General features: G+C 39.8%; 2 protein-coding genes across 2 annotated transcripts in view; both read left to right on the forward strand.

The window, feature by feature from the left end:
• Positions 1 to 543, forward strand: LOC136359802 (pecanex-like protein 2). The gene is made up of 2 exons (XM_066316743.1): positions 1 to 153; positions 508 to 543. Exons 1-2 carry the CDS (start codon positions 1 to 3, stop codon positions 541 to 543), a joined length of 189 nt encoding a protein of 62 aa, XP_066172840.1.
• Positions 544 to 3183: 2640 nt separating this feature from the next.
• Positions 3184 to 11840, forward strand: part of LOC136359803 (pecanex-like protein 2) — a 147906-nt gene continuing 139249 nt past the window's right edge. The window contains exons 1-4 of the mRNA XM_066316744.1: positions 3184 to 3288; positions 6172 to 6377; positions 8854 to 8968; positions 11269 to 11305. Coding sequence (XP_066172841.1) covers positions 3184 to 3288; positions 6172 to 6377; positions 8854 to 8968; positions 11269 to 11305 — 463 coding nt within the window. The remainder of the gene's footprint in view (positions 3289 to 6171; positions 6378 to 8853; positions 8969 to 11268; positions 11306 to 11840) is intronic.

Raw genomic sequence — 11840 nt, forward strand, 5'->3', positions numbered from 1 at the left:
ATGGTGTCGCCGGCGGCGCGGCTGGTGGGGCAGGGCGTGTGGGCGGCGCTGACCGGGGGCTGGTACCACGACCCGGAGCAGGGCGCCTTCACCAACAGCTGCCACCTCTATCTGTGGCTGTTCCTGCTGACGCTGCCCATGGCCCTGCACCTGGTGAGAGGGGCTGGGGGCGGGCGGGGGCGGGCGCCGGGCTGGGAGCCGCGGGCCTCGGGCCGCAGCGGCCGGGGCGTGTGCGCTCGGCGGGCTGTAAACTGCCCCCGGGGGCTTAAATATTGGGCATTCGGGGCTTTACCTGCGGGGTTTGTGTCTAAAGGTTAACGGGGTGAGTCCCCCGGCTGCACTAGGCAGGGGCCGGACCCTTAGCCCTGCCGGAGGGGCTGGGTAGGGGTGCACTGCTGACCTCTGCAAGCGCTGAATGGTTGTGGGGACATTTGTTCAAAAATGTCTTTCGGAGGCAGATGTTTCGGGTTTGGTTTTTGAGTTTGGTCTTTTTTGGTTTTTTTTAAGTTTGATCTAGACTTACCTGCTGAGAAGGGTAAATAAATGGAAAAATCCAGATACCGTGTAATTAATACGCCTTGCTGAATGTCACTGGTGAATCACATGGCTTTTTGTGACATGCAGCTCCCTTTGTGCTGAAATTTAAACTTTGCAAGTGAACAACGACTAGAGTTTGTTTGCGCGCTTTAACATTTATTTTCCTGAAAAGCTTGAAACTTTTGCTCTTGTTTTTGGGTGTTTTTCTACTGTGTGAGGAAAGCTTAAAGTATGCTGGATCATCGAATCTATTTTGGTGTGTCCTTCAGTGATTATAGGGTAATATTGCTTCCGTTAGTAGCAGTTTCCATCCATTTAGTTCCTGGAGTGACTCAACTAAATTCTCAACTTCTAAGTAGGTTTCTTCACCCTACGTGGTCAGATATGGGCCTGATTATCAAAAGCAAAGAGCATTTATGACTCCTTCTGCAATCTCAGTGGAAAGCAAATCCTGTTTTTTTAAGCGTGAATTGGTATTGGATTTTTTGGCATGGATTGCGGTGAATTCCTGTAAGAATGGCTCATGGAGTTAATGAGTTAATGAAGCAGAATAACAATATGCTTTCTTCTGATTGCATATTTTCTATACAAAGCAAGAGACTTGCATTTTAAGATTTGCTTGTCCAAGTCATATGTGTGATTAAAAAGGGAAAAAAATTGAAGGCTAAGTTTTTTGTCCCAGTTGATATAAGTATGTAGAACTTGTGGGAAAGTTCTAAACTGAAGAAGGTGTGGGAGTTGCACAAAAGAACACTGGACTGTAGGTCAGAGCTAAAGTAGAAGTAATTTTTAAAGGCAAGAAAATGTAACTTATCTACTGAACTCTCTTGAGCATCATCTTCGCCTATCTAGATGGACTTGCTTTTTCTGCAGTCTGACTGACTTTCTGATGAATCATCTGGTTAAATGCAGGACTTGTGTTCTTGAGCTAACATATTGCTATGGGAATTCTTTGTCCTTGATAAGAATAATGCATTTATTATGATGGCTGCCTGGCAGTAATTATGTCCTTACATGTTTTCTTGTTTTCAAGTGGCTTGTTTCTAAGGCTTTGTAAACTTTATGCAAGACATCTATTCTTTCCACGTAGAAACTTGAACCTGCTTTTTAACTAAAGGTTTTTTCTGGTTTATAAGAATTTTTGTTTATAATCAATAGTGTTTGGAGTGATATTTATGCTACATACTTGACACCAATATTTTGCATTCAGCTGAAGCAGTCGATGATGTTTCTTGAAATGGCAAAATCAAAACAGATCAGAGTACTACTTTTTAATTTTTTCATTTGCTTGGGGTAATCTTCCATTGAAGTCAGAAGTCTCTGAAACAGTGTGATTTGAATCAAATGGCAAAACTCATCCCTCTTTAATTTTTTCACAGTGGCTCAGCAGAGGCATGCTGACGGTAGCATTGACAAGCTTAAAGTATCAAGTTGTTTCTGTTGTGTGCATCGAGAATTTCTTTCTCTGGCTTAATCAGCATAGATTACTTTGGTACTAAGGATTCCTTTATTAGCTTCCCTGCCCCTGAAAATGCAGATCTGTGTTTCCATTACTTTATTTTCTTTGTCATTTAAACATTAAAAATGTACACTGAATATTTGGAACATCATTGCTCCAAATTGTTCAAATCAACTTTGAAAATTATGAGATCTCTTCAAGCTGTGCCATATCAACTTTCATAATATATTAAGAATTAAAGTTATCTTATTCCACCAAACACTAGAGAATCCCTATGTGTTTTGCACATGAAAATAGTGATAAGGGCTTAAGTATTCAGCCCCTGGGCTGAATTCAGCCCCGGTAAAACAACAGTGACCTAGAGATGCAACTTTGGGAAATACTTGTACTACAGCTTATTTTACAAGCTGTAAGAGAATGTGCACTGTGTTTGGGTGACACCCCAAAACGACATACTGAATGTTTTTCCTGCCTTTTGTTGGACAGGGAACCCTTGAACTTACAGGCTTGTTACTTCTTACGCACCAGATCTTCAAATCATGCTGTGATAGGAGGAGTACAACATGGCAGGATAAGGGTGTGGGCACATAAATTACTCAGAGGTAAACTGTGATAAAACTAGCAGTGTGTCAGCTGCTTCCAGTCCCACTTGGCCACCTTTTACCCTGCTCTATCTCTCTGTAAAAGTTAAGGATGCATATATCTCCACAGCAGACAGATAGGCTACCCTGTTATGTACTGTATTTACGGTGTGGTAGGACACACACTTAGAACTCAATGTACACCCCAGGAATTTTATTTGCTACCTGGTTTCCTGTATTTTATGTTGTGTGAGGGACGTCTCTTAGTATTGATTCACCTTAATTAACATATAAACACGGATCTTTGGCCCCAGTGTCATATCTCCCATGCATATCTCTGATGGTAGTGCCTGACCGAAGGTTTGTTTGGTAGTTCCCTCGTTTCTGTTCTGTAGCACACTGAGACAGTGAGGCCCAGGTGCAGCACTGCCTTGCTTTAGATGTCTCAGGGCCTCAAGCAGTGGGTGGGATACATCTGGGTCTAAGCACCCTTGATCATGCAGCCCAATTTACAAGGTGTGGTATTTTGTTCAAAGGTTACATATCTTTATATATGTATCTCAGTCACCTCCACCTTTGTGCTACTCAAATATTGTTGGTAGACACATGAAGGAGAATGTGGCTGTTCTTCTGAGAGCAATCTCTGGGCAAGCAGAAGCACCAAGCAAAGGTGCTCTTTATGGTGATGTCAACTCTGTTGCATTTGCAGCAGTAAGTTGGGCCACATTTGGGGCACACCAGCCTGCGTTTCTGGCTGTGACCCCACGCTATTCTGGTGCAGGGTACAACAACGGAAGCTACTGGAGAACAAAAAGTACGTTATGGTAGAATTTTTAATGGGACAAGAACAAGAAAACTAGGGCTACAGCTTTCACAGAAACCTGTGGGAAGTCATGAAACCCTCTTTCTAATGAATTTGTATTTGTGGATATTTTTTTCCTAGCATCTAATAAGATGTCAGCTCAATTGAAGCTTTTTCTCTCACTGGGGTGGCATCAAAAGGTCAGAGAGCTGTGTGGGTTCCTCTCATTAATGGAGGAGGTGTACTGCTATGACCTTGCCCAGTGGGGTGTATTCTCTTAAAGTTTGTTGAATAACTTTTTAATTCTTTGGCTGCCTTTCAGCTGAGGAGATGGAAGGAGATGATGAATACGCAGACACATGGTGTGATTATAAAACCTCATTTTCATAGAAAACCAGGCTGTTTTAACTATAGTGCATCAAAAGTTACTCTTAGCATCTAATTCCTCTGTGGTCTGTAGCTTAATTCCTCCTTAGCCTGGATTTGATAGCTTTCACCTTTCTGTACATGGGAACACCAACTGCAGTCATATGACACTGGTACCTTATGCAAGAGGCCTGATTCAGAGAATGGAGGGCTTTCCATTATCAGCTTCACCTTCTAATTCCTCATATGAACAGGGAGCAACCTGCTGGCTTGTAGTGTTCAGCCTGCCCCAAGATTCAGAGTATTAAAGATGCACTGGCCATTGGCAGTCTTGGTGTGGTGAGAGCACTAAAACACAGCCCATCTCAGACAGATGGGCACGGAGACCATGGGCTGGCTCACGGTGCAGCTCCAGTAGGTCTGGTCACAAGGCAGGGATGAGGACATGCAGCACTCAGCATTTGCTAAAACTGGCCCCGTTTTCCACTCAAAAATCTAGGAGCTTCCTTTGAGTCTGTCTTGTACTGTGCTCTCTGCACGAATAGGCTGCGCTACTGGAAATCTATTTTTGTTGTGTCCTGTTGACATTATTCATATAATATTTATTAAGCTTTATGAATGTCACCTATAAAACACTTTTTTTCTCGTTGGCCATTCTGAGTTGTCATTTAATAATGAGTGTTTGATCTGTGCCTTTTAGTGTATAGTTGAAGAGTTTCTTTGGAAGGTGAACAAACCTCTCTTAAACAAGTCATTACAGATAATTGGCTGTCACTCTGTGAAACCAAGCAATTTCTTACTCATTTTGTAAAAACATTAGTCATAAACCACAAATTCTTTAACCTCAAGTTCTTCAACCTCATCTACTAAGCCTTATACCCTGAGAACATGACCTTCCAAATGGATCCTCTCTCTGGCCTGAGTTCACTAAATAACTAAAGTGTAGGTATGCTGAGAGTCGGTATTTACACAGTACCATGAAATACTCTTAACAGACTTGAGCCTCAACTTGTAGAGAGTCATATCTGTCTTATTAGGGGTCGCTGGTAGTACGTACATCCTAAATAGCTCCTCCACTATATATGAAATAGATTCTTTGTATCTGAATCAGAGTAGTCATAAAAAAGCATTTGCCTGAAAATTTTCATATGTACATCTTCATGGTATGAAGTCCCAGTGATCCAAAAGCAGCATCAGAATTGCATCCCACTTGCTTGTCACAACACAGAGATGATTCAACATATTAATTTCAACATCAAGATAAATGCGGTGACTTGTTCTAAAGATGAAATAAGCATGCCTTGTTCCTTTCCCTTTACCTGTGTGGTCGGTGTCATTTACTTATGAATTTGAAGAAATTATTTATTTAGTCCCAAAGTAAAGACCATTCTTAAAAATTACCTTCACTTGAGTATTGAAAGCCTTTTTTGTTTTTGTTTGCTACTTGGGGTTTTTTGTTGTTCTTGTGCGAGCATACAGTAAAGCTCTGTTTAAGTAAAACCCCTAAAACTTGGAAAGAGATCAAACTCACTGTGGGACTGCAGCTGTGTAATGACAATACATAAACATGTTCCATGACTATAATGGTAGAGACTTTAGCACTTCAATTATAACTGCAAGTGTCCATTGCTATGATTTCCCCTTTACTGTAAGGAAGTATTTGTATATAAAAAAGTTGTTTCTATGTCATGTCTGTGAAAGAACTTTACAGACTATAGTTGAACTGTAATTAATTTTAATGACTAAGAGCTGTGGTGTTCATCACAGATCAGCAAACAGATCACAGACAGCTGCAAATTAACAATTATGTACTTTAGAAAAAGAATTCAAAGGGATTGTGTCATAGTTTAACCCCAGCTGGCAACTAGGTACCACACCGCCAGTTGTTTACTCCTGGAGCCTCAGCCAGGACAGGATGCCTCTCTGTGTTTTTATTCATTTGCCTTGACTAGTCCTGACTATTTAAAATTCCTCAGTGGCTATGGTATTTGGGAACATGTTGTGGGGCATTAGAAAAATGGATGTCAAACTACAGTATTTTACTATTGAGTCATAACTGACATATAGCGTAAGATGTCAGAATTTTTTCTAAAGGTTTCCTGTTTATAGATAACTAACGTTTCATTTTGTGTGTGTATTTTAATGAATTCATAGCTTAGGAAAGGCTGCAGCTGCATTAACATGGGAGTGCAGTATTTTAAAAAGCTTTTTAATGTTTGTCAATTGTGAGATTTTGGTGATTTTGCTAATAAATAATATTCGCAGCCAATAAAAAGAATAGGTCTTGTGAAATGGTTTGAAACTTGAAGAAACCCTTAAACCTTTGCTGTGAACAGAACGCAATAAATATATTGTATTTAAATATTTTAGCAGCATCTTCTCAAAGCAGACTGTTACCACTGTGTCTTCATTATTTCTTTCTGTAGGCTTTTCCAGCAAATGCAGTGACAGTTTTTGTGTACTGCAGCTCGGTGACAGTTTTCTTCACGGTAATAAAGGTGATCAGCTACCGTTTGCACCTTATGTTTGATAAAGGTGAAGTAATCCAACAAAAGCTCTCAAGAAAAAATGGAAGGCAATGTAAAGATACAGAGGTTCAAAAAGGAGAAGCGGTTCAGTCCTCAAATTGTAGGTAAGGTTTTTGTTGCATTGCTGGCACATTATGTAAAATGGGTGAGTTTGCACCATGGTCCTGCATAGCAGAAATGTATGTTGAATGCAAGAATGCTCCTTACACCTGTATAAAGAATGACACTTGCAAAAACTTGCTTATTGTTTTTCAGCTGGGTAGCTGAAATATTCTTGTGGTGAAGCAGGCAGAGCTGCACCTGATTCAGAGGTTAGGCAGCAGCTGTGCACCATGAAGGTGGTAGAGGAGATATGTACTAACAGATCCTGAAGAAAAACTGGAAGTTTTCTGGGGAAGCCTTAAATGCTTGCTCCTTCCTCTTCCTACTGTGCTTACCTGTTGGGAAGAGGCAAGAAGTGGCAGGCACCTGTTGGTAAAGAAAATGCTTTAATATCATGGGGTTATAAGTCAAGGCAACCTCATGTTGCCTTTGTGCTTGTAGTAACTTCCCTCTCAGATCACAGCTAGATGCATAAATTGCTTTTCCCTCTTATGTTTTATTATGACTGCTTATGATGCTTTTGTGGACCTGTCCATGAGGAAAGCTAGAACTGCTTTTATTTCTCTGGGGCATTTGGTAGGTAATTATAGCTTCCCTGCTGAGGAGCCAAGTACTATTAGTGTTTGCTGAATATAATCAGTAAGGTTGCTTCCAGGCTGTGATGGTATTAAAGGTAAAAACACTAGTGTAAAAACACTAGTGAGATAATGACTAGTACTGACATTTTCCAGATTTATGTATTAGTGGAATGTTCCACTATACACTCTTTGGAATAAATGGGGACATTGTCTGCTGTTTTTTTAAGCTTGAGTCACACAAACAAATGAAGCTGGCAAGTGGCTTTCAGTGATACTGAGTGTTATGACAGATGTGAAAAATGCCGAAATAAGGAACATCTAAAAGTGACAGAAGCATAGAGATGTCCAAAGCAAGCTTAAATTGAGTAGCTTTGTTAAAATTACCAGTCAAGCTTCAACAGAGAGCTCTGTATAAAATAACTTAAAGTATTTTTTTATGCATTTGCAATTGTTACTGCTAGTTCTGTGTCAGCTAAGTAGTATCAAGATAGTTTGTGTTCTTCTGTGCTATTGCACTTCTGTGTCTTCACACATGTGTATCTGTGCTACACTCCTGTAAGTGATGTTGCTGGGAAGTCAAGGTCCACCTGTATGGAGACTCTTCTGAGAAATGTCTGTGTGTCACTAACCATATGACATTTTTATTTTAGATGGGGTTATGCTTTTCAGACATGTTTTGGCTGAGAAGTAAAGGTAGAATGACTTAAAAGTTGCATGTTAAACATGTGACTATTCCTCCCAGGTTGATTTGTGTATGCACAGCCATCCATTATTTAGTACTTGGTCAGAAAATAAAGAACTTAATATTATTTTGACTAGATGGATGACAGAATTCTTTAAACAGACCTTGATAATTGGTAGGTTGATTGAACAAGTTTTTGAATCCAGTTAACTAAAAAAATATTGTAGAAACACAATAGAGATCCCCAGATAAATAATTTTATAGCTTATATACTGCATTGGAATTTTAAAAATAAATTTTTTGTGAAAAAATAACCCCATGAACAAATAGAAAAACCCAACCCCATGTTCTTAGACATTTCACTGTGGTGTTTTTCTGGTATTTTTGGGGGGTTTTTTTTGTGTGTGATTTTTCATTAAGTTGAATTTTTGTTGTGTTATACCTGAGAAAGAGAATATTTGTAGGTTATTGATAGTAAACCTTGTCCAAAAATACCTGTTTATATCTATGGAAAAACTTGTAGAACGTATGTGTAAAAAGAGTTAGTAGATAGTTTAGTGTATCCACAAAGAAACTGATCAATAAATTGCTTTATAAGATATGAAATTTGTAATGGCTATATATTTGCTTTCCCTATAGACTAGAGCAAAAATTTTATTTTCTGGTCTAATGATTATATTAGTAGTCTCTGTTTTGCATTTCAAATAGGTGTTTTATGGGAGGTTTCTAGATAAACAGGCAGTTAGATAAGGCTTATGTACTCAAGGACTTAGAAAGCAAAAATTGTGAAAGCATTGTCTTGATTGTCATTTGTCTAAGGTCATTTGTCTAAGGCAAAGCCCCAAACAGCCTTTTGTGCCCATGAATCTGTGTGTGTCAGGCAGGGTAAATGCACTATATATGCATAGGGAGGTTGAAGAGATGTCAGTGTAGTTCTTGTAACTCTACTTCTGAGGACATCATAATCGTTTTACATTGGGCTGTTTTTATTCTTTTGTTTTTATCAAGTTGTCCTGGTGAGGAAGGAAGTGCAGAAAGGTGCTACAGTATTTTTACAGCCCTGTGCTTTCACCATTGGAGGGGAAAGAAGTGCATTTACTTCATTGTGCTGTGCTGCTTCTTCCCATTTTGTTCTTATTCATCAGCTACTTCCCCAAACTCACTGTGATGTCCTGTGGTAAGAAGCATTGCTTTATCTTTCACGTGCTTCTCCTTCAGCAATAACTCGGGGGATCATGTCGTCGGTGAGACCAGCCAAAATGACTCTACCCAGACAATTCCTGACAGTTCCAGAGTGCAGGCTCCACACTCGCAGGACTCACCTGGAGCCACGGTTAGTATGTGCACTCCTCCAGCAGTGTCCTCACCTCGTGCAGCCCACAGCTCACCACACACAGTTTTGTGTTGCCAGGTGCTCATTGCTTGTGGTATAGGCCTGCTCTGAGCAGGAAGGGTCATTCCATGCATCTGCTTGGTATACCACTGCTGCCAGTCAGCCTTGTCCTAAAGGCTTGGCTTTGCAGAGCTGAAACTGTCATACGTAATGCTGCACTTCTTAGGATGGGTCTCTCTGCTCTATAGATAGCAAGTGGCCTTTGTAAATCTTGCCAAGAGCAAATAGATTTTTGGGGCTGCTTTGAGAGGAGGGAGAGGCTATGCAATCACTCTTATTTTGTTGCCTCTAAAGGGATCTGTTCCTGGAGCATTAATAATTTGGTTTTGTGTAAGTAGACTTATGCTTATAAAATGAACCAAAAACATCTCTTCAGTATTTGAACGAAGCATAAAAGCCCTTTACATCTAGGGGATGTCTACAGGAGGTTAAAAGTACATATCTGTGCACTCAACGCCATTGGCCGTGCTCAGTAAATCGAACATATATGACGTGATGAAGGTGATGTATGTAAATGTTATTGAAGAAAAAAATAGGAAACACTCATGATGAGTTGAGGAAATTTTCAAAAGTTAAGAAACAGAATAATGCTGTCTGTGTAATCTTAAGCTACTCCCCTTGCATACTGTGATAACATCTTTAATTGTGTGATGCCATGCTATTTTTTTCTACAGGACTCCTGCCTCAGTCAGTGCAGAGGATGGTTAGTGATTTCTGAATAAGTGGCTATTTGATACTTCATTCTGTCTTCATATTCCTCCACACCCACCCTTTATCCCTATTTACTACAAATTATTAAAATCCTGGTCTGAATCAGAACTATTTCTTCATTTCCTGGAGTGTTTTTACCTTTTTGTAGCATCTGTATGGTTCACAGACATTAATAGTTGTTTTTTTTTTGTTGTTTTCTTTTATGAGGTAAAATATTTTTCACCTTGTTTCTGTCCTACTCTCCAGTATTCTGGTATTTGTCCATTCTGCAAACCTATGTCTTCCTGGGATCTCATCCTAATCTCCCACTTCCAAACATGTAGGTTGGGTCTTGTCAAACCAAGTCTCCCGTTCTTGCTGCCAGGATACCACCATGAAATTTTAGAAAATAATAATAATTTTCTCATGGTTTTTGTGCTGTCAGTCAGAAGAGAGCCGCAGTCATTTTTTTCAATATCTTGTTCTTAATTATGCACTTAGGCTGTTACATTTAAACTCCTGAAGTATTTCTCTGGGGAATTGTATTTAGTTTTGAGCTCCCCAATTGGTTCCCATGCACACTGACCTGCTGATGAGAACCCAGCAGAGACCACCAAGGTGATTGAGGAACATGATGTGTGAGGACAGGCAGATGGGATGTTTTAGCCTTTGTAAGGCTAAACTCTTTTGTAATCATAAAAGAAGAACTTACTGCTGTCTTCAGCTTTCTAATAGTAATATACACAGCAGATTGAGCACCCTTTTCTCAGAGATGCCCAGTGACAGGATAAGAAACAGTTGCAGCCATGGAAAGCTACAGTTAGATAATTACATTTAGTGTCTTTTATGTGGGGTTGTTTTGGTTTTTGGTGGTTGGTGTGTTGATTTATTTTTCCCCCTACCAAGTGAGTGGTCAAATACTGGAAGAGGTTTTCCGGAGAAGTTGTGAAATCTCCTTCTTTGGAGATTTTCAAAGCTCTGTTGGAGATGGCCCTGAGCAACCTGCTCAAACTGTACCTGCTTTGTGTGCATGTATATGGCAGAGGGGATTTGGACTAAATGACCTTAAAAGCTTTCTTGGAATCTCAATGATTCTATATTAATTTAATTTCTCTGTCCTCTAGTTTTCCATTGAGAAATACTTACCAATGCTAGAGGCCAAACTTTTCATTCTAGTGCTTTGGAAACACATAGCTGGAAAAATGGAACAGACGAGCACATTCTGTTCCTTAATGGTTAAGATGAAATGTATGGATTAGGCACTGCAAAAAAAATTTTTAAAGAATGTCTTGCTTTTCTTTCCGCTCCCCAAACATCTCGCACAATTGCAGTGATGCAACTTGGAGCATGACTGTTCTACAACCATCTCCCTCACCCACCCCTTGCATTTTGTGCAAGGTATATGTTCAGATTTCAGTGATTTTAAGCAGCTTTCCTATGCTGTAATTAACCTTTGATTAGATAGCTATTGAGAGCTACATTGATAGATTTTTTTCCCCGACAGAATTTAATAAATGTTAATCTTGTGTGGTTTTTTTCATTTTTTTTAGGATCTGCCAACACGGGAAACTATTGAAGATCTTAGAGGTATTTTAAAGGTTTTATAAATCCCCTTAAACTGTTGTTTAATCATTGCTTGGCACAAAAAGTAATGGCACAAAGGACCTCATGGCAGGTTCTGTTGTGCCTAATATTAGGATCTGAGTTGAAGAGCCAGAACTAAATTTCAGGGGTATTCTAACAGACTAATCTTTCTGAGCTGTCAGCCAAGCTGTTTGGGATGCAATCTTTTGAGGGGTGTGCAAATAGCTCTCCCCATTTTGATGCAGGGAGGTGGGAGAGCCTTGCCCCACATTCTTGGGAAGCTCTGTGTTTCTGTAAAGCGTTGAACTAGGAAGCTAATGCTTGGATTGCATCTTAGAGCCCTTGAACATCTGGCTGTAAACTTCTGCTGTGATTGTCAACCTTTAGCCCTGTGTTGCATATTCCAGTATACCTTACTTTGCCTACACTTCCAGTGCTTGAGATGTTTTCATTTCTAAAATATTATTTTGTTTTTGTTAAGGCTGATCACCATGTCCTGTGTGACCATTTAGAAATTGCAGAAAGTGATGTAGAGAAC

The sequence above is a fragment of the Sylvia atricapilla genome, chromosome 3 (genome assembly GCF_009819655.1).
Source record: "Sylvia atricapilla isolate bSylAtr1 chromosome 3, bSylAtr1.pri, whole genome shotgun sequence".
Lineage (NCBI taxonomy): Eukaryota > Metazoa > Chordata > Aves > Passeriformes > Sylviidae > Sylvia > Sylvia atricapilla.